This window comes from Vipera ursinii (assembly GCF_947247035.1).
Source record: "Vipera ursinii genome assembly, chromosome: 2".
NCBI lineage: Eukaryota > Metazoa > Chordata > Lepidosauria > Squamata > Viperidae > Vipera > Vipera ursinii.
Window position 1 is genome coordinate 241,284,958 of NC_139513.1, and position 23,335 is coordinate 241,308,292.

Below are 23,335 nucleotides of genomic sequence, written 5' to 3' on the forward strand. Positions count from 1 at the left end.
TGCAGAAAAGTTGGTATTTAACACAATTGTGCAAGACATGGCAAACTTCCCCTTTCAAACTTTGCATGTTCACACCACATAACATTGAGGAAAGGTGATTTGATTTGCAATTTGAATCTGTAATCTTTACAGCAGTTGCAGAAATTACTATTTTTCTTTACATGATGTTCCTGTATGTATAATGCATGTGAATTCCTATATAAAAGGAACTTCCATTTAGAATGTAAAAAGAGATCCTCAGATAATCAAAGCATGTATGTCAATTACTTATTACCAACTTTACATAACCAAAATATAATGGATTCTCATATGCATGTTAATATTCCAGTTTGAGCTTTTGTCAAGAAAATTACTTATATTTGTTAATATAAGAAACCTTAAATTAGAAAACTTATAGCATATTGCTTTTGAAGTTATAGTTAGAAAGAATGTTGCAATCCGACTTGGTGATTACAGAAGGATCTGTCTGGATCCTGAATGTTTCTGTAAAAACTCAAAGTATGTACTTTTGAGATAAGTGGTTATTAAAGAGTTTTCATACTATATGGGGGATTTGTCTGCAGCACAACCAGCACATTTGTTTTAAACAAACACAGACTTTATTGGCTGACACTGTCTCTATCTTGTCCAGCCTCCTGCTTATCCTCTCAAAGTAATTAATGTGATTAATTTACAAGTAATTTAGCCAAGAAGAGGATGTAAATCTTTCCTTAAAAAAACAGTTAGAAGTCCAAGTCTTAGTTAAAAACTGTGTCTTGAAACCATCCAGACCCTCCTACTAACTTGTCAGCTTTAGGTTATTTTCAGAAAACTTGAGTTGAGTTGCTGCGACTTATTTGTACGGGTTTTTTTCCCACAGATTTTTTTTTTGGTATGTGAAAGTGGGAGAGTGAATAGTCTCTGCTATTTAGCCATTGTTTAGTCTAGTGTATGTATGTTTACATCTTCCCTCTGGATGTATAAGCTGCTACGAAAAAAATAAAGATCATTTTCGATTGATTGAAGAATTTCTTAACTATGGCACCTGGTAGCATGCAAGAATTGTTTTCTAGACTATTTTTTTTAATATTAGTAATTTATTATATGTTTGATTTGTTGTTGACATACAGTCTAGAGTCCAAATGAGACACAATTGAAATAACATTAAATATCTTACTTTGTAAATTTGTAAATTTACTGCTAGTTAAATAGAAAACATGAGAAATATAACAGAAGTATAACTAAAAATATTACTCTGCTTCTTTTTATAGAAATAAAGAAGTAGTATCTAGTTAGCGTACTGTATACTTTCCTACAGATTTTACTTTATTCTAACACAATAGGGTAATGGAGAGAGAATGTCTGTTGTTTAGGTATTCAAGTGAAACTTGTGATTACAAGGCTTCTTTTCTGTTCAGTCTTTTTGCAACTGATATATGCCGTTATTGAAAGAGTTTTTCTGTAATATTTTCTGTCAGGATGATACATATTGTTGTAATGAGAAGTCTGTGTTTAAATATGTATAACAAACACCATGCTTCTGCTTTCAAAGAATTTATCTGGTGTTTCTACAGACGTATGTTGACAATGCCACTCAGCAGTCTCATACCAACAATTATTTCCATTCTTCACGTTCCATTCTTCATGTAATGAAAATGAAAATAATTTCTTTCTTAGTGTTTTAAGAATTGAAGAAGGATCATGGATTATAGTTCTTCAGGGTTATAAATATTAGTGGAATATCAGGTGAAGATTACAGCAAGGTTCTCAATGAAGGGCAAGATATCTCTGGAAAGATGCTAGATCAGATCTGATAGCCTTGCATGTTTGTCTAAAATGTTATTGAAACAGCAAGTTTTAGAAAATTAGCATAGTCAATAACTATTTTCTGTCAGTATGTGATTAATGAATGCGTATTTTTAAAATTGTATTTATTTATTTATATCCTGCCTTTATTATTTTTATAATAACTCAAGACAGTAAGCATACCTAATACTTCTTCTTCCTCTTATTTTCCTAACAACAACCCAGTGAAGTGAATTGACTTAGAGAACCTGATTGACTCAAAGTCACTCAGCTGGTTTTCATGACTAAGGTGAGACTAGAACTCACAGTCTCCTGTTTTCAGGCCTGGTGCGGGCCAGTTTCTTCATACCGAAGCTGCACCCACCCCATTGCCAGTAATGCAAAAAGAGTCGCAATATGTCGCAACACGTCACGTGATGTGGCAAGTTTGACACCCGTGCACTAGAGCAAACTGGCTGTCATGAGATCACTAAAATGGCTTTTAAGAAGTCATTAGTTCAAGCACTAATGTGTGTATAAATACACTGCACATATAGGTAAAGGTAAAGGTTCCCCCGCACATGCGTGCTAGTCGTTTCCGACTCTAGGGGCCAGTGCTCATCTCCGTTTCAAAGCCGAAGAGCCAGCGCTTGTCCGAGGACGTCTCTGTGGTCATGTGGCCGGCATGACTAGACACCAAAGGCGCACGGAACGCTGTTACCTTCCCACCGTAGTGGTCCCTATTTTTCTACTTGCATTTTTACGTGCTTTCGAACTGCTAGGTTGGCAGAAGCTGGGACGAGTAACAGGCGCTCACTCTGCTACGCGGCACTCGGGATTCGACCCGCCAAACTGCCGACCTTCTGATCGACAAGCTCAGCGTCCTAACCCACTGAGCCACCGCATCCCTAAACACATATAGGCGCGTACTCAAAATGAGGAAGAGAAACTCTTTGTTTCTTTGTTTCATGTTCAAAACAAAATAGCCTCATTTAGAATATTCCAATTGGACACCATTCTAGCATAGGATACAATGGCAATTTGCAACAAGATTTTTCCTTTTTTTTCTTAGGTTCTCAAAAATAGATAAGGTGGTAGTCCATATCTGACATCCCCCTACAGAAAATTGGCCCAAAGACCAACTTTTTTAAAAAAAAATCGTAATTCAAACAAAATATTTTAATATTTTTACTCCCATTTTGCAAACAATTTGAAGAGATAAAAATTCATTCTTACAGTTGCCTGAACGAAGAATCTGAACCCAGCAAAGAAACAATAGGCATGGATTCACTTCAAGAAAACCTTAAACAACATAACAGAAAAATATACTTCCTTAGTGATTGATTTGAGGATTCTTCCTAATACACATAGAATTACAATTGACATTTTTTTTATATTTGGAAGCCTCCTTGCCAGATTAACAGACAAAGCAACATTATTTTTATACTGTGCAGTTTGAAAGTTGGATATTGTAAGGGCGCTTTTTTGTATTTGACAATGGAAACAAAAGCCTAGCATGCATAAAATGACAATAATATTATGTAATAGACTATGAGGTCTAATTTCCCCATACAGGAACTTTAAAAGCAGCAGTAAATATATACCCAGGAATGCTTAGTGTTGCTCAATGTTTACTAATTAACTTTTTGCTTAACTCACATTCCCTTGAGTAGTCTGCCTCAACTAATATTGGATGGTGCACATTCTAAAACTCTATGAAATAGGGTTTTGTTTTGTTTTTTTAAAAAGCTAGTTGCAAAATATTAAAACAATTGAAAGGGCAACAAACTAGCCTTCTTTTGTCCCAAGAGAACACAGATATGTTTTGTCCAAGCTTCAAATAAAATAGCCTTTCCATGCTTTGAGTGCTTTGCACATCCTTACCATAAATATGTGGGAAAAATAAACCATATGCGCTTGTGCAGTTAAGATTGTTAAGACCTTCATTATTGGTAATCTTGTTGTGGAAATGTATACATTGCTATTTAGAGAAAAATTGAAGTGCATTTCAAGTACTTTGAATTGTTGTCCATATAATTAGGACACTTGGCTAGCGTGGCTGTAAACTTTCAAAAATACGCAGAAGGGGAACGAAAGTTGTACAGGCAGACTAGAATCACGGAGATGGTTGGTGCAGTTTTCAGTTATTTAAATAGTCATTAAGACATTAAAATATGGGGTGTTTGTTTTCTGTAGTATATTGTGTGAAGCGAAGGTATCTGAAAAAAAAACTGCTGTAATGGCTCTCACTTCAGTACCAAACATGGATAAAAAATCTTTTCAACCAAAAATCTGCCTTACAGACAGTTCATTCTTTTTATAAACCTCTACTCTAATCATCATAAATCATCTACTTCAGACATAGTCTGGGAAGTTTAGAATGATTTGGATCCTACAGTCCTATCAGACATGTAGAACTTTAAAGTTGAAAGCTGGCTAATTACTTTTGCTGTTTTAACAAGAATGTAACATGTGCCTAATATCATGTATCACATGCTTTCTAAGAAAATTATTTTAATCCTTATAAGGGCTTAAAGCACAGGCAATTTGTATTTGGCTTATTCAACCTTTGAACAGACATAATATCTCAGATATAAAAAACAAAATTTTGTTTGGATTATTGAAAGAAAGAAGACCAGTAACACATGTTTTTAATCCAAAACCAGATACTCTGTAATAATTTCAGCAATGCAAAACTATTCAGTACTAAATCCTATTGAGTTCAATGGAATTTGCTTCCATCAATGTATCCATAAGTCTGCAGCCAACCTCTGTGTGCGTATGTGTGTGTGTTGTGTACTAGATAACCCATGACCTGTTAGATCATCGTTCCAGAGACATTTCCTTACAGATTCCACCGTTTCCTTCAACATTGACAGGGCTTCTAATGTACCTGAAAAGTTCTTAAACATTCAGAGAGATTTTTGGAGATGTATCTGCCTTGAAGGTAGTCCATGTTGAACACTTGTAGCAGTTTCAAACATCAAGAATTTTATGTTTTATGACACTTTACATCAGGGATCTTCAAACTTGGCCCTTTTATGACTTGTGGACTTCAACTTCCAGAATTCCTCAGCCAGGCACACTGCCTGAGGAATTCTGGGAGTTGAAGTCCACAAGTCATAAAAGGGCCAAGTTTGAAGACCCCTGCTTTACATCATGGCATAAAATGCTTTATGATAATTTTTATATCTTGAATTTTTTTAAATTAAATTTGCCACATTTCAATTCCACAGGAGTCAGGGTCCCCAGATTATGGGCACACTATGTAAGGTAGCTCATTTGAGGTATCTTGGTTGAAAAAGTTTTGCCCTACGATGCATGAGTTTAAAAGTTATAGCCATGAGAATTTTAGTAGATTATAGAAAATTTCATCCAACTTGTATTTCATTACAAGTAGTCCTCATGTAGCGACTACAATTGGTGCAAGCAATTTGGTCAGTAAGTATTGCTGTCACTAAGTGAAACTGCTACTGTGCTTATGATCTTTATCATTCCTTTTTCATCACCACATAACTATGATTGATCACTAAACCAGGCTATCACTAATTAAGGGCTATCTGTATATTCTTTCTTATGTTACCAGTTCTGCATCATTATCCTCATCATCATAAGGGCATAAATCTACCTAGTTTATTTCCTTCATCCTTTTCCTTGGAGATTTAGGAAAATTTTAATATGCTGTTTTAAAGTATATTATATACATTTTCCAGAAGTGGTGTGTATTCCAATGAGAGACATCATTATTTGGGGTGTATAATTAGTCAAACTATTGGGATGGTACATGTTTAAAAAAACATAACATTTGTAGCTTATGATGTTTTTAATGCATAGGCAACTGAAGGGGCAATCACTGAACAATGAAGTATAGGCCACCTCTGTTTTAATCTTTTTTGCTGCCCAGAGATATGGAGGAGTGGGTGGCCCTAGAAATTAATTAAATTAATCGTCATTTATTTCAACTTTTAAATAAATTAGTAAAAGGGGGGAAATGTACAAATACATGGGTTTTAAGTCTCTTTCTGTGTATCCCTATTTCTGTATGTAACTCATGTAAATGGTTTCAGCACTTTTCAAATAGAAATGTAGATGGTGGTTTTTATGATGCTTGCTAAGTACTCACTTATGGTCTGTCTCAGTTGCATACGCACAAACCAAATCCGCAGTTCCTGATTAAATAAGATAAGCTGTCAAATACTGTGGAAATATTTCTGTAAAATTAAATGCAGTTGGCTTTTCCTTAGCGTGAGCAAGAGAACGCTATGGCCCGTCTTAAAAAGCAGCAACAAGAACTTGAACACATGAGACTTCGGTACCTTGCAGCAGAAGAGAAAGAATTAGGGAAGACACAACGGCAAGAGATAGAGGATATCAGAAATGAGCTGAACAGGTATTGTACCATTTGCTGGATTTTTACTTCTGCTGCTGAATAGGTGAAGGTTCAGCTAAGTTAAATTTAATTGGCTGTCAGTCCTGTAAAAGAACACAGCTTTCTGTCCCTTAGGTAATATTTGCCCATTTATAAAATGTAGCAACCTTGTTTTATAGGAAATCTATGCCAAAGGCCACCAGACCTAGTTTTTTATCTTGACTCTAGCAAATAATACAGCAAGATATTTTTTTTTTACCTCCTGTTCTAAGCAAACCTGTTTGCTGCATAAAAGACATATTAATAGTTCTCACATCTCTCACTTTCTATTTTAAATGGCCGAGTGCTTCCAATACCCTTAAACGATGTAGTTTTGAATGTTTTCAGACAGTTTAATTCTTAATAAAGATCACTCAAATTTATACACATGAGAAAACCACTTGTGTCTTCCAGCAGAGGGCTTTTGCAATCAAATTAGCATTGAGACTCTTCTAATTAGATAATAGTGTCTGTTTCTTTTCATTTCGACTAATTTCAATAGAAAGCTGGCTCTGAAAAAGCAAAAGAGCAGAATGTAGAGTACAACTCAGTGTATTTTTCCTTTTAGATTGAAACAAGAAGAAGACAAGAAAAAGTCACAAGATACCCAAGAGTTATTGGGAGTCCAACTGCAAAATTCTCACACTGGGAAAGGAGATGAGGCTTTGGATGACTACCTTGCACGTCTAATAGAGGAGAGAGATACCTTGTTGAGAACAGGTGTATATAATCATGAAGATCACATTGTAAGTGAGCTTGATCGTCAAATCAGTGAAGTGCTTGCAAAAAGAAATAAAAGCAAGTAGCAGGATTCAAGAGAATTAGTCATAATTTTTTTTTAACTTCCAAGATTCAGGTTTTAGCAAATGGTAGATTGAATCAGATTTTTGAAGGATTTGTGTATATACTCCTCTGTCTCCCAAGACTTACTGCAATACTAGAACATCACTACACTACTTCTAAGAAATGGGAAGAAGCATTGACTACTTCGATTATTTTATTATTATTTTTACCTATTTATTTTTGTCAATTGGTCAGTATTGCAAAAGCTTTCATTTACACAGTGGAAGTATTTCTTGTCAGAATTTATTGCTTGCTTATTTTATTACATGCCTGCTTTTTTAAAGAAATTTCAATAAAACTGCATTTAGGAAAATGTCCTACAGTAATTTGTAGTAACTTTTAAGCAAAATTGAGATTACATCGCAGCTTGACATTTTAATACTTTTCTTTATTTTGCTTTAAACAAACTACTTTACTTATTCAGATGATGAATTGTTTAACAATAGGTTGTACAAATAGGCTCTTATTTAGGTTGAAAAGCACAATTCTTACTGACAAGTAGCTAAACAAGTTATGTTAATCTCTCAATTCAACTAAGATCCATCAAGCAATGGCACCTGGTTTAACTGGGCCACATTTGTAGTGAAGTAAATGGTGGAAGAGTATTTGGAAAATTTGGTAGCAGATAGCCAAGCTTTTAAGTGCATTCCTCTGATCTGTAAAAGGAGATGGCTTACTTAATATTACATCCAGTTTATAAACACTTTGCATATCAAATAGTTGTCAGGATAGATTAATGTTTTCCTTACACCAATATTATTTTCATCCATATATTAAAATTGTACGGAATTAAGTGAGGGATTATCTGTATATCTGGAAGCTATTGCCTACATCAGTTGTCCAATCCAACACTAAGCAAGGGCACAGTTGCTTAGATATTACTATGCCTGCATCTTACTACACAGTGATTTTACATGTGTAGGATTGTTCAAGACAGATTTTGCGATATAAATAATCTAGCATATCAGGTTATGGCTCTGTGCTTAAAATTAGAAAATAGAATGGTTAATTCAACAGTGTAATTTATTGGATTTAATTATTTAATTAAATTTAATTATTAAATATCCATCTCTCTAAAGGATATTTTAAAAGATGTTGGTAACTTGGGCTATACTCAAATAATTTATCTCCTATGTGATATGTAATAGACACACACACACATTCTAATCCTAATTCTCACTTTATCGTGATTACCATGTTTTCTTTATATTGTTTTACTGATTTTCCTGCTTGATCGTTGTGAGAGGCCCAAAGTCATTGAAAGTTGGGCAACATACAAATTTAATAATATTATATTCACCACCAAGTAAAAAGTAACAGTGGAAGAAAGCTTCAACATAGAATTGATTTTTGACTCAAAATCATATCATGCAGTTTCTGCCTGAGTTAGCTATATCAACTTTGGTGATGCATAATTCTCAGCAATATGTTCAGTGTGTGCTTTTTATGGATGGAGTGTCAAATGTGCATGTGAAGTATGGGATTGTTTTATTGTATGATTTGGATGGGAATCTGCATCCTAAACCTTTAATAGTTACTAGCCTGAATGTTTCCAGGCCAGAACATTTCCTTTGTGCCTACAACTGAAAACATTCAGCAGGCATTTTTCCTGAATAAGGAACTTAGTTTATCTTTTATTTTATATCCATAGTTTAAAATGACTGAGGCTGCAGCATAGTCTTAATCAGGTTGGTGCCAGAAATGATAGAATTCCAGATGTGATGATGGGCAGAAAGAAAATGGGAAAACATCACTATCACCTAAACGCTGGACAGTGTGTCTTCAGTAATAGGCCCCTTTCCTTTTCCTGTCTGTTATCTAATGAGAAACTCAAAATAACCTAAAAGATTTGTGACTTTAAATGTTGTAATTTGAACACTGGAGTGTTTTTTTTCTGATGATAGAATTTTATTTTTTTCCCATAAACTTAAAATATGTTTACATTCAGAATTGAATATATGGAAGTAACGTGAAAGTTAAAAAAAAATGATTTTAAAAAATGCTGGTGATGAACTCCGCTTTTCAGTATTTTGAGACAAAATACACACATTTGTATTTTCCACACATATTCTGTTTGAATAGTTTCATTATACTTCAAATCTCACTTCTACATCGAACACCGTATATTTTATGTTATTTGTGGCTTTGTTTGTATTACAGGATTTTAAAAGGTATTTTAAAATGTATTTACGTTGTAGATCTATTCACATTGTAAGCAACATTTGTGCTGATTATTCTTTTAAAGGACTGAAACAGGAAGATATTTTTTCTTCAAGTTAATTTTCATTAACTGTACCACTTGCATTTAAAGATTTTGTAATGTTGAACAGTTTACTGCTATATGTGATATATTTGCAATAAATCGCATTCATAATTATCATCCTAGAATTTAAATAATGCAGCAGTGAGCAATTATAATTTGTAAAAAATTTAATTTATTGCATCGTTAACATGTCATAAAAGAAAATGCCAATAAACCTGAAATATTCTTTTATGTTTCATGCAGTTAAATTGTATAGGTCTAAAATGTAAATCAAACATTGAGTTTGCAACTAACTCTCAAACACTAGAGGGGGCCTTAACATTAAATAAAAGGCCTTTTTTCAATCTAAAATGTATTTTAAGGTTTGGTGAGCATGAATTCAACACAAACCTTGGAATGTGTATTATTTAACTCCTTTTAAAATAGCATTAAACACAATTTCACACACATTCCTTTAAAGATAAAATATACAAATTGAATCCACTACACTTTTTAAGTATCTCCTTATGCATATCTGTGAAGCTTATGCAGCAGTTGATGCTCTGCAGCTCCAAAGATGGCTTTTCACAAGGAATCAGATAGCATAATAACTTGTAACAGTTACCACAGGAAAAGTGAGCTAGTGTTTATCGGTCTCCAATTTATCTCCACAAACATGATAAATATGGATATATTTGGTTTCATTGTTAATTTTTCTTTGGTCTAGAAGAGATCCCTATCTGTGCAGAATGGAGCATTATTTAACACATTCCACTTCCATTGGAAGGTTTTGACACTTGTTAATAGTCTTTAGGAGAGCCAGTTTGGTGTAGTGGTTAAGACATCATGATGGAAATCAGCAGACCATGGGTTCTAGTCCCATCTTAAATTACAAAGCCAGCTGGTTAACCTTGGCTTAGTCTCTTTCTCTCAGCCCTAGTAAGAAGGCAAAAGCAAAACACTTCTGAAAAACATTGCCAAGAAATCTGCAGGGACTTACCCAGGCAGTCTGCTGAGAATGCGACACAAACATAAGGAAGCAAAAAGTCTGTAATAAAACAATTATTTATGAATATGTTCTTAAATATTTATAACATTGCTTTACATCCTTTATTGACTTGATTTTCATTCCAAATAGCAAAACATCACCTTAACTCATTAGTCATTATCTAATTCATTTTTTCTACCTTCATTGTTAACAGCTACACAGAGATAAATAGTAAGAGAAATTAAGCAGCATAAATAGAGGCAATAGAATCTATTTTTTTTTTAAAAAATGTATTCTAGGGTAGTCAAATAAGAAATCCCTGCCTGCCCTTTGGAATGATTTACCTGTGGAACTCCGGACTGCCCCCGACCTGCGCTCATTTTGCTGGTACCTGAAAACCTGGCTTTTCAATCTATCTGGCCTGGACTGAGGGGGGGGGGGTTAGTTTTAAATTTTAACATTGTTTTATTGTTGGGCTATTATTAATTTAATTCTTTTTAATTCTATTTTTATCTTAATTTATATTGTCTTTTAAATATTGCCCTGTAAACCACCCTGAGTCCTTTGGGAATAGGGCAGTATAGAAAACTAATAAAATAAATAAATAAATAAATAAAGTATAATTATTTGATTATATGTGTTGATTCAAATAATGTCTATTCCCAGCAGAAGACATTGCTGGCAAAATAATTTATACTTCATTTTATTTTACTACTGCTGTTTATAAAAAATCATGACCTACAGTATCTTTAGAATGGGAAGCCCCAAACATGCAATTGTTCAGGGAAAACCTAGAAAACAACGTCTCCATATGCTTAGATCTTATTTCATTTACCTCTCTGGAGGCTTGCATTTCTGTTTTCATTAGAAATGTTTTTACAGATGTTGGCTCTCCAGATATGAACTCTCTGGTGGAGAGGTGGTAGGATATTTGGCATCTAGAACAAAAATCAAAAGAAATCGGCTCTGAAAGCCTAATATAGTGAGAAATAATTTACTGTCTTTATGATGTATAAATGTATAACAGCTCTACAGAGGCTTTAAGGCTGAGTAATTGAATTTGAGCTAATACAGAAATATTTGCAATTAGTCTTTTAGAATGAAATATATCATTCATCATGATAAAGGACTAAAAAAGCAGCCATAAATAACACTTCTGGAAAAATTGTGCCCACTAATTTATATTATTTTCCTTTTCATGTGAAATAATTATATTAATCTGGCTATATATCCAATAGTGTGTAGTGCTTTGGCCTATGTTACCAATGTGGCAATATTGATGTATGTCAAATACTTGAACCCAGGATAGGCATCATTGGGAAGAATATCTTTTTTGTGGCAATGTTTAATTTTACTAAATAATCAAACTGGAACAAACATCTCAAACAGTGATGGCATTCAGACTAATTTGAGCTGCAGCAAAAAGAAAGCATATTTTGAAAGGCTTTGCACAGGAGGATTTTGACTTTTCTGTATTCTGTGAAGTGATGACATCTATTATTCAAATTTCACTTGTCTTATTTCTAACTGAAGCAGAAAACTTACATTTGCTTTGGATAGAATAATGTTTACAATTTCAGATTCCAAAACTATTAGTGATACCCAATATTGTGTGAACATACTAACTTACCATCAGCATTCCACTCTCTGGAGCCAATTTGTAATTAGGGGAAATTTCAGAGATGAGAAGATGGAATCTGCATACCAACAGGGTCTCTTCCACTGGCCAACAGAAACTGAATTTTATTGCTTAAAATAATAAAAATGAGTTAAATATAACTCTTAAAAACATATCCGGACCGTTGTCATGGTACTTTTATGGAAGTGACTTATTGACTTCTGCTAAGACAATTTTCAACATCCTAGTCTACCAACAACCATGGAATTCTTATGTCTTAACTATGTACCATACTTAAAACAGAAGCATGATTATAGTTTTATTCCCTATTTTTGCTTATTTGAGACTCAGGATGTGCAAGGATTGCTTAATATGTTTGTGGCCAGCTACAAACATACTCCAGATCACGTTATATTGGTCTGCAGTTGGGGAACAGATCATCCCAATTTGTTTATGATTCTGGTATTCCCTGTCTTTCCAGAATCTAATATGCAAAATATAAATGTTTAATAGCTTCTATAACTTTATTAAAAGAGGATGAGGTTTTGAGGAAAGTTAGAGATGAGCTGATTATCTGATCAGTAATTCATGTAAAAAAAAATTTTAAACCACACAATCATTCGACCATAGCATGTACTTCTATAAGACTCAGTAGTCCAACATGACGATATATGTAGGGACTTGGACAATCTCTCGAGGGTCAGTGCCTAATCAGAGCTAAAAGAGGTAATTTTTTCCTAAGAACTATAGGTATGGTTATTATATTATTTACAGTTAAAAATAGAAGCTAATAATGATGAGAAGAAAAGATGAATTAGGAGAACTAGGTAAAAGAACTACTACATTTTAACTGTTTATTTTTCTAAATTAAATGCATGAGTCTTCTAATTTGTAATGGTTATATAAAAACACATCCACTACAATGAAAACAAAGAAGATGATAATAGCTGCCTTAAAAAAAGCTAAACTATATAAACAGGGAAGACATGAGAAAAGAGATAGGAAAAGCTACATCAACTGAAAAAAGGATTAAATGACACTGGGGATGAGGATAAAAATGTGAGTATTTTTTGCAAGTAGTATTGCTGGGAGTACAACCATACAAACAAAAAATTGAGCCACACTCAATTTTGTGAAGGCAAGAGTGAATATGCATCTGTCTTTCTCTTAGCTGTTCTCCTCTCCACAAAGCAGGGTAACACTGTTTCAGATCAATTTGAATTCAGTACTCCTGACTTCCGGTTTGCCGATGCAGCCGCCATGGACGCCTGGAAGATGAGCTCTGTCTTCTTCGTCCAATTTCGCATTCCTGGGGGACCCTGAAAAGGGTCGAAGGTTGCCCTGTAGGGGTGGCCAGCAAGGAGAAGCCCTTGCTGGATCACGGGAGAGCGGTAGCTCTGCTGCTAGAGTCGGTGCAACCCTCCAAACCAGCAGATGAAAGACCGTCCATAGTAATATGGCCCATCACTAGGCTGCGGATAGCCGAAGTCACATTACCATGAGGCAACTTTAAAGCAGCATGGAAGACACTGGGTGAGATCTACCTCTTAAATCCTAACTACTTTTGTTACCTGCATAAGCTGCTAAAGTATTTTTCCCTCTGTGGAGAGGGAAGGGAGATTTTTAGCCCTCCCTCTAGAAACAGTGGCGACCTATTATTCAGGGGAGTTTAAAATGTTAAAAAAATAACTGGATCCCAATCGGAATTTTATTTCCTAAAGTTTGTGGGCTAAAGGATTTTCTATTTTCTATTCTTTACTTTTTATTTTTACTGAAGATTGGGGTTTTTTCTTACAAAATAGAAGCAAAACTGAAAAGATTAAAATAACCTTGGGATTCAAAGGAAAACTTCAAATGGTAGGGGTGACATCTTGTGTCTAAACCTGATACTTCAACTTGTTATTGTTTAAAAGAGACTTGGCTGACAGCCCAGAAAATAGACAAGACTCATGTAACCTTGAAATACCCGCTGTGAGAAGTTCAGCTGTGCTCCTTACTCAGTGGGAAAAAAACACATTTCTTTCTGGATTCCCTGATTGTAAAACTTCTAGTCTAACACATCATTATGGAAGAAGATCAAGAACAGATTTTTCCAGTGGATGAAGATCAGGAACAAATGCTTTCTATGTTGAAAGCAATTTATCAAATCCTCCTTACAGCTGGTGATGAAATAAGAGCCTACAGAAAAGAACAAGAAAGCAGCCCGGATATGCAAACTCAAACTTTGACTACAACTAAAAGATCAACTATACAGAATACAACAGAAAAAGTGAAACAATTAAATATTATGACAGAAGATTTAACTGCTCAACAAACACAGATAATGGAAAATCCAGAAAAGAAACTGACAATATGGAAAAAGGAAAAGACTTCCTTTATAAATCAGAAGGAACCTGAAGATCAAGAAGAAGAACAGAAGATAAACAGTTCAGGACAACTATGTTGAGATGGAAAAATAAAGAGTAGACCTGCTAGCCCTCTCAGAAAAATGATGACCACATGGTTTTTTCAACATCAAATAATATATATAACAATAAAGGAGATTTGTTTGACAACTCAAAAGCACGGAAATGGAAGACAATTTAGCAAAGAAAGAAAGCTAGAATATGACTGAAGAAGATGGGGTTTTGACCTACTTACAAGAATTAAAATAGAATATACTCAAATAGATAAGATATGTACTTTGAATATAAGATATTGTTATGAATGGAGATAAAGAAAACTTTGGTCATTTAAAATTTAGAAGTATAAATATTAACAGTTAAATTTGAATATTGATTTGCTCATAAAGGTCATGTAAAGGTGAATAAAATATTTGTAAGCTAAAAACATTGATGAATCTAATAAATATGTCTTGACATAGCAGTAAGAATGAAAATTATTAGCTTAAATATGAGATAGTAGATACAAAGAGGAAGAGAGAGGAAGTATTAATCGTTGAAATAAAAAAAATTGGTTACTAAATTTAAGATATTTGGAAATTATTTGAAAATTAGTATATTATATTGTATTATTAATTTGTTGATGTAGATGGTGAGAACTTAAATAGATAAGGCGTGTACCCTGAACCCAGATTTTGTGAGGAATTGTGATAAAGGGAATTGGGGTCATTTAAAAATTGGAAATGATAAATATTAAATTTAAATATTAATGGAAAATTAAAATTGGGAAAAATTCTCTAGGTCATTATTGTCTAAAAGATTGAATGTTAAAACAAGATATATATAAACTAAAAACTTGATAAATGTAAGAAAGTTATTTTTCATTTGATTGATAGAATGAGAAGTGTATTGATTTAAATATGAAACAGTACATATTAAGAGGAAAAGAGAAGAAATATTTACTGTAATAGTTGTGAGATTTGTACTAATATTTGTACGTAATTGAATTATTACAACTCAGCCGCCACGTTGCTTTTGAAAGATATAAATGTAACACTAGAAAATCAATAAAAAATTTTTAAAAAAATGAATTCAGTACTCCTTACTTCCACTGACAAAATATGTGGTTGGGCTTCTGGAGAAAGAAATGGTGGGCTGAAGGCAGCTCCATGAAAAATGGAGTTGACAACTTCAGCAGAGAACAAAGAGCCAACAGTAGACTGGCTTTTCAAACTTCTCCAGACAAAGAGGGGATGGGAGATCACTCACAAGTACTCCAGAGAGTTGCTTTTCATGAAGTAACTGCAAAACAACAGTTTGCAGCGGATTTTAAACATGGGCAACAAGGGAACAGCCATCAATTAGAATGCACCAGGTGAGTCTGCCTTCAAATCTTAATGAAAGAAAATTTTAATTACAAGCTTAAAAACTAAAAAAAAACCTAGGAAAAAGCTAATGAAGACTTTGATTCTAGAAGTTATAAATGCATCAAGGGTCCAGTTAAATTTGAAAAAAGGCTTTGAAATTAATTTTCTTTTATATATCACGTTTTCATGCCACATAAATTTGGAACAAGTGTATGTTTTCCATCACATGAAAAATTTTCATAATTCTGATTCTAAAATCACAGATTATCTCATTGTACTTACAAGTTACTACGTTTCCATCGTCTTCGCGTTCACTGACTCCTGACATTTCTGTGTGGAAAAAACAAAGCTTTTACCTTCTGGGGAAATGGTCAAAAACATGTGAGGTAGCTTTATTTTTCAAGCTTCAGCAGCTTTTTCTTACTGAAGTGATACTGGTCATTTTAGCAGGAAATCCTACTTTTTTATTACATTTATCTACTTCACATTGTGATAAACTTAAATAGAAAAATGATTCTTAGCAATCTTTCACATTTTGTTTTTTCATTATATAACTGTCTGATTCTAAATGGGAGAAAAGGGTACATAGTATTTCATTCCACTCAAGCTTATTGTTTTATGGAGATAGTTACAATTTCTGAATAAATTTAATATACATTGATGTTGCAAAGCTTTGTTTTATACTGAAATGTATACTTTTTTCCTAAATATTCTGAGAAGGAATTATTCCAAAATACTGAGGAGATTGGATGTCTTGATGAACCAATATTGTTTCTCTTTTTGGGAGGGGCAACTTATTGGCTATATATTAGTCATTTACATCCCAAAATTGTGCTGCTGAAATTCAGTGATAAAACTATTGATTTGGGGCTATTCAATTTTGGCTTGACTTATGTTGTTGCAAAAGAAGGATAGGGAAGCAGGAGGCTTCTCGAACAAATATCCATCTTTAATTCGCTCTCATACAGCCCATGAACGTTGATGAACAATTCCAGGCGTTTGGGACTTTTTCAAGGTGGGAATAGAAGGAAATTGACCTCTAACCTATCCCAGGCTCATCTCCACCCAATGATATCAAGTGTGGTCAGGGAAGTAAGTTCCTGCCCCCAATCCTGGGAAAGTTGCCTTTCTCTGGCCTAGATGTTTAACAAAAGACCCAAAGGCTGGTGTTTAGTTTTTCTCTGAAAGGTGTTTCTGACCTGATAAAGCAAACAAATATGCAAGTTTGCAATTGCTGGGGAAGGATAGGCAGTTTTTGTCGGTGGTGTGAAGGGAGCTCTGTTAAGTAATAATGCCTGAGAAAACTTAATGTTAAAAAACCCAAATAATAACCACTACTACACTAAAAACTACACATATAACTATATATTTACTACATATTTTTACACTGGCAAAATGAATAAACAAATATTCGTATATTGAAGGTTTTTATCTTCTCATTTTATTATTAGCAGTTAATAGAAGGCACATTTTTACAGTTTACAAAGTCAGGCTGGTAAAATAGTTGTAACATTTTGAATGGCATCTCCATTTTAATTTTATGCAGATCCTTTTTTTTTTCTCTCTCTCTGCCATTCTGGAACATTCCCCTAAAACCAGACCAGTAGGTTTCATACTCTACGATTCAAGATCCAAGAGAGGGAAATGTTTGCACAGGGCCATCTCCTTCCAGTTGTCTGAAATGTGTGCGATCTGCTCATGCCCCACCAATAAGCAAATTAAACAACCATTTCAGTTAAGTTTTTTAAATAATTTATGTTCCATTGTTCCTTCTCAACAAAAATTCCAAAGTAGAAACTCATCATAGATAATGCATATCAGAAATAAAAGCATCATCAACATCATCAGTAGTAGTAATGTTGACCATCAGGAGAAGCTACATAACCAGTTTTATCCTATTTGGGACTTTATCAGGCATGGGAAGCCAGATACTATTCTGGGCTTCAAATCCTCCATCAGGAACTGAATTTATTGACTTTTGCACTTTAGATGACTATATGCAATGCATTAGCTTTAGGCTCTATCAAGGTCCTGATGCTTAGTGGTTGCAGGAACTGATACACAGGATCTATCTAAATGGTGCATGCAGTCTGCTTTCCATTAAGCACTTGGGGTAAAGAAATACAGATGTTATTTACGTTATACAGAATTTACATGAGTTATATCTCCCTGTTGGAAGGTGGACTGGGTATACCATTCTAATAGATACTATTACTAATGAAGACTAAAAAGATTTCCAAACTAGACAATATAACACCACATTACCATATGAAAAAAGAGCAAAGCTTTTAACCAATAACAGTACCACACAGATATGTCAATGAAAGATACTTTATTTTTTTAAAGACCAGAAACGTGGGTGAATTGTCCCTTACCAAGATGTCCCTGTCTTTAATCCCTGCCAATGTCACAAATCCTAATGATAAACAAGGAGGTAAACTTTGAACTGATCATATAACAATTTATTAAAATGTCCCATTATAGAACAGTGTGCGTAGATTTGGAATAAAAAAGCTGCTACCCATCACTGTTTCATGTAGTCTCAAAAAGTGTTGTAACCTTTTCTCCCCCTTTACAGCTTCTTTGAGTATTTGATACAGTGAATTTAAAAAGGATTCTGTATTCCATATTCAATATATTTTAAGAAAACAATCTAAACTGATTTTCTTACATTCCATTTTTGGTATCATAATAACTATTGTAATGGCTATTAGGCTACAACATTCATACCTTATCTTTGTCAGTTAATGTTTCTAATTCCACCATTCCTGGAGGGAATAAACCCTGAAACTAAAGCCTGCAATATATTACAGAATCAAAAACCGCTTAGGCAGAACAAACAGGGGATTTGGCTTGGATAAACAGCAGAAGGCCCTGGTCTTTTATGTCCAGAGTTCAGAACACAAAGTAGAAAATGACTATAAATCATTCCGGCCAAGCAACATAACATGAATGTATGTTTATTTAAATCTCCATACTATCATTTATCTGGCTATTGTTGAGTTTCAAAAAATACTCTGCTGCAGTAAACCAAGCAGTGCATAATGCAAACCATTTTACTGTAATAAAATTAGCTTACGAGAAATGAATTCATTTAAATGGATTCAACATAGCTTGATCCAAAACATCAAGCAGTGCAATAATTCAGTAATAACAAACTTAAAAGATTTAAGCAAACTTCAAGTTCCTTTTGAATACCACAATTTCAATGGTCTGAACTCTAAAGAAGCAGCACTATATGCTGAAAATATACAAGGATTGAGTATAATGCTGTTTTCTAAAAGTGAAATGTCGACTTTAAAAGAATTCTTTAGTTTATTGTTTAATTAGCAACCCTAAAATAATCTAAAATGGGTAATAATAAATCTAAAGTTACCAATGTTATTTATATTTTCTTGTTTATGCTGTTTGCTTTTCCTTCCAGAAGCTAAAGGTGCAGCTTCTTCCAGTGAGATGAAGTAGACAAAGTGATAATAATTAAGCTTACTACATAACAGCAATAACTTTACTGCCCAGCTAATAAATCATTATATAAGTCATAAGCAGATTAGCAAACATATTAGAGAGACAAAATACATTCTACCATTTCACCAACTCTCAGCAACATAGCAAATGTGTTTATCTGCAGAACTTTTTAAACAATAGATGTCATAGCATATTGAGCTAAGCACATGTTTACTGGTTCTGTTTCAGCATGTTAACCCCTGCCCTGCAGTGGTTCCCATTTCAATAGCAGATTTCATCTGGAATCAGACTTACAAGTATTGCCTTGTCAAAAGTGATGGCAAGCAGGTGAATAGTATTTCTACTACTGATGAATTGTGTGGCAAGAAGATAATATTACACAACATCAAATCTGGATGCCTCTCAATTATACTGATGCAACCACCAGATTGGTGATTGGGACAACAGTTTTCAGCAGGATTACCTCAAGATACTTTCTGGCCTGAGGGGAAGTTAAAAACAGAAAAGTCTCCTATTTTGATATGAAGACTTTGGCTTGGCTAGCAACGGAATTTCATTTCAGCATCGGCTGCACTGCTTTTCACCATTACATTAAAGATAGCTCTCTTTTTCAAGCCTTGTTATAGACTAGTCAATTACACTGATTTGCAAACCAAATTTAGGTGCCAATAGTCTTCTATTATAGATGAGGATCTAAAAGATATTTCTCCCTTATAAAGTTGCTCTTAATTAAAATCTCATTAACTATCTTCTTGTATTTTCTTACCAAAAAATGTTGCCGTTAGAAAAATGACTCAACGGCAGCGTCCCACTTCTAGAATTTTTCATGTAAAACAATGAAAATATTTCTATTTCATCTATATTTTAATAGTTTAAATGAAAACTAATTGGAAACTAAAAAAAATACTCTGTTGGTGGTTTCATTTGATAAATCATGGAGGTGGGTTTTTTTGGAGTAACATGTAGGACTAAATTGTAGTCAATGTTTATTTGAAAAGTTACAGTGTCCTTAAAGTCTATGCTGAAAGCCTGTGTCCATTTGTTCAGTGCTTGATTTGCACAGACCATGTAGATAACTTGTCTCTGTACTAATGGTTTTAGAGTTACAATTGGAACACAGATAAGGTCACACACCAAGCCTGAACCTGAAATTCAGCTTCCCTTCCAATCCTATTTTGACCCAGAAATCTCTCCTCACACAACTTGCTGCCCTTTATTAAATCTTAGCCTGGTTCACTCCTACCTAGTATGGTAAATTCTTGACATTTTTTCTTTTTTTTTTTAACAAGTGCAGCTTGATTGTAAATACTACCTAGTTGAGAAACCACATTTTCAAAGGGGAAGGGAAAAATAACTGAGCAGTGTGTGTGCTAGAGAAGGCAGGAATAGCACACACGTAGCTATCAGTAGACTTAAGAATGGTGTCTGGAAAGCTTCAGAGGATGCTAATCTCAATTCAGGTTTTTCTTTTAAGGAATAGCAATAAAAGAGACTGGTGAGATAGCAGAACTGTTTACATCCATTTTGTGCACATCGCTAACTGAATGTTCCTTCCTTTAAACATCCAGAAGAAAAACCTGACATTCTGAGCAAGGTGTCTTACTTTGTTGTTGTGAAGAAATAATTCTGTTGCATCTCAACATGTCTAGCCAGATGTTTAGAAGAGGATTTATTAGTTGTTCTTATGCTATTGAGGGTGGTCTGTTTGTTGTTTGTTTGTTTGTTTGTTTGTTTTCTTCTCAAGGAAAATAGGCTTTCCAACTATTACACTTGGTAAAATGCTCTGAGCCAAGCTGGAGTATAAAATCTGCAGCTGAGAGCATTGTGGGCTATCACTAGCTCTACCAAATATGTTTCTTCAATATATTTATATAGCTGGCCTTACAAAACAATTGCAGATGAAGCCTCCATTAAGCTTAACAACAATTAAGCTACACACTCAAAAAACAAACAAACCCCAAAACCTTGTGTTGCTAATGCTGTAATTAACTCTTCAATAATGATGAGCCAGAAGAATGACTTCTAATGCCAAACCTGAAGATTAGGAAGGTTCAAATGGGTTAAATAAGTCCTTAAATTAATACAAGCTATTTCTACAGTGACCTTAATTTAAAGCATATGCCTAGAGAATGCCAACACTTAAGAAGTGAAGACTTTGCTTCCTCCAGAGCACTATTTGCACAGGAAGATTTCAGATTTCTTACCTTCCTTCTTCCACTCTTATTCTCAATGAATTTCGGCCATCATTCCCTCTATCCATCAGACATCTTTGTATGACATCTGAGCTTGCTAAATTGCATCAGGTAAAGAACCAGGATCAAGCACTCAATTAAAAAAAATCTCTCTAAGTCATATTATTGCATTAAATTAGGGTGTTTAAAAATGCCACGGTGAATGCAACCCTGAATGTACAAAACACGGTAATGAACTGTGGGAGCTTTGATATAACCTCAAAGAACAAGGATATGTTTATTTAAAAGTAACTCGACTTTAGTGATTTAAGTGAAGGTCCAAGAAATCTAAAAAAGGGAAAGGTATGGATAATTACCTCAATAGAGCAGGATAATGCCAGCAGGAAATTGGAAATGGTGCCTGGTGACTCAAGTTTTTCTTCCCTCTTTGCATTTGTGATGTTTTCTGGTACGTGACCAAGATTAGCAATTATATCCTGGTGAAATTTTACACAGTGCATCCAGTACAATTCAAATGACAAACAACATACACTCCCTCAAGTTAATCACTTAAGAAGTATTTGTGATAGGCACTGAAATGTTTGGCTAGAAAGAGGACAGCTCATCACAGGCAGCTTTGTTTCTAATGTATACAAATGCTGGAATGCCTTTGGTTTCATCATGAAAGCCTGTGAGCATGCATTGGTTGCAACCTAAATAAATGTACTGTTTTGCCCCAGAGCTTGGATAAATTTATTATGCTTTAGATATCTCAGAAAAACACTCTAGGAAAAAATTTGACTTTTACGATCTGAAAAGATAAGTACTATGTGCGTGAGAGAAAGAATTTCATATTCTGAAGATTCCCAGGAAGAGAGTTATTATGGATTAGGTCAGAAGAGTGACTTGGACATTAGATGATTTTTTCCCCCTCCAAAGATAGAGGTGTTCATAAGATTTACATTAGATCCTTTATTTCAATTTCTCACTTGTGCCATTAACAATAATGAGAGGTATAGATCTCATAATTTGTACTACAGCAAGTTCTGATTGTCTACTTCTGGACTTCACTGTTTGTCTTAGATAAATGGAGTGGGCCCAATTAATACAAGCCGTGGCCAATGTGACCAATCATTTTTTGACAAATGCCATACATGTTGGTTACTTGCAAATAGATTTCCCATGGTGTGTAAGTATTTCACTGCTGTCAAAACCTATGGGGAAAAAGTTTTCAAATTGTTGCTATGTCATGGGAAGCCATTTTGCAGAATCTTCTGTTCATCCCACATATGTATAGCTGTATCTTCCCCTGTGAGTTGCTTTTTCAATCATTGGGCTCTACAACAGGCCAAGGAAAAATGTTTTTACTCTATGGGTAACAGCATACTTGCACTGGATATCAATGTTGTAAGCAACTGGATTCAGAATGAAGGATATGATTTATTCCACTTTTGCCATCGAATATCCACTACTCAATGCCACTTACATGGATACTTAAAATTTTAAAAAGACTGTTGGACTACAATTACTATTGTTTCTACTATTGATCTCCCAGACTACAGGTAATGGGATGGTCTCAGATGCCTCTACTATAATAACATATCCCTATATGTACACATACACCATCCATGTAGCCCTGTAAAACAATTGCCATATGTTGCATCAAGAAACAAGTAACATTTCTGTAAACCAAATCATCCTCCTAAGTTAGGATAGAAAGTGCCAAAAAAATTGAACAGTTTGGTATTACTTCCACTTCTTTTCAATTGTCAGAGGAGCCACAATTATTTACACTAAACAATACCCTCATGGTCCTCTAAAGGTAAAGGTAAAGGTTCCCCCGCACATGCGTGCTAGTCGTTTCTGACTCTAGGGGCTGGTGCTCATCTCTGTTTCAAAGCCGAAGAGCCAGCGCTTGTCCGAGGACGTCTCTGTGGTCATGTGGCCGGCATGACTAGACACCAAAGGCACACGGAACGCTGTTACCTTCCCACCCTAGCGGTCCCTATTTTTCTACTTGCAGTTTTACGTGCTTTCGAACTGCTAGGTTGGCAGAAGCTGGGACGAGTAACAGGTGCTCACTCTGCT

At 34.5% G+C, this 23,335-nt stretch overlaps 1 protein-coding gene across 1 annotated transcript in view; it reads left to right on the forward strand.

Moving 5' to 3' along the window:
* The window catches only part of CEP120 (centrosomal protein 120), a 42,378-nt gene extending 32,791 nt beyond the window's left edge, over window positions 1-9,587 (forward strand). The window contains exons 19-21 of the mRNA XM_083356250.1: window positions 6,009-6,154; window positions 6,741-6,918; window positions 8,667-9,587. Of these exons, the coding sequence (XP_083212376.1) occupies window positions 6,009-6,154; window positions 6,741-6,918; window positions 8,667-8,693 (351 nt within the window). The 3' untranslated portion in view covers window positions 8,694-9,587. The remainder of the gene's footprint in view (window positions 1-6,008; window positions 6,155-6,740; window positions 6,919-8,666) is intronic.
* The last annotated feature ends 13,748 nt before the right edge of the window (window positions 9,588-23,335 follow it).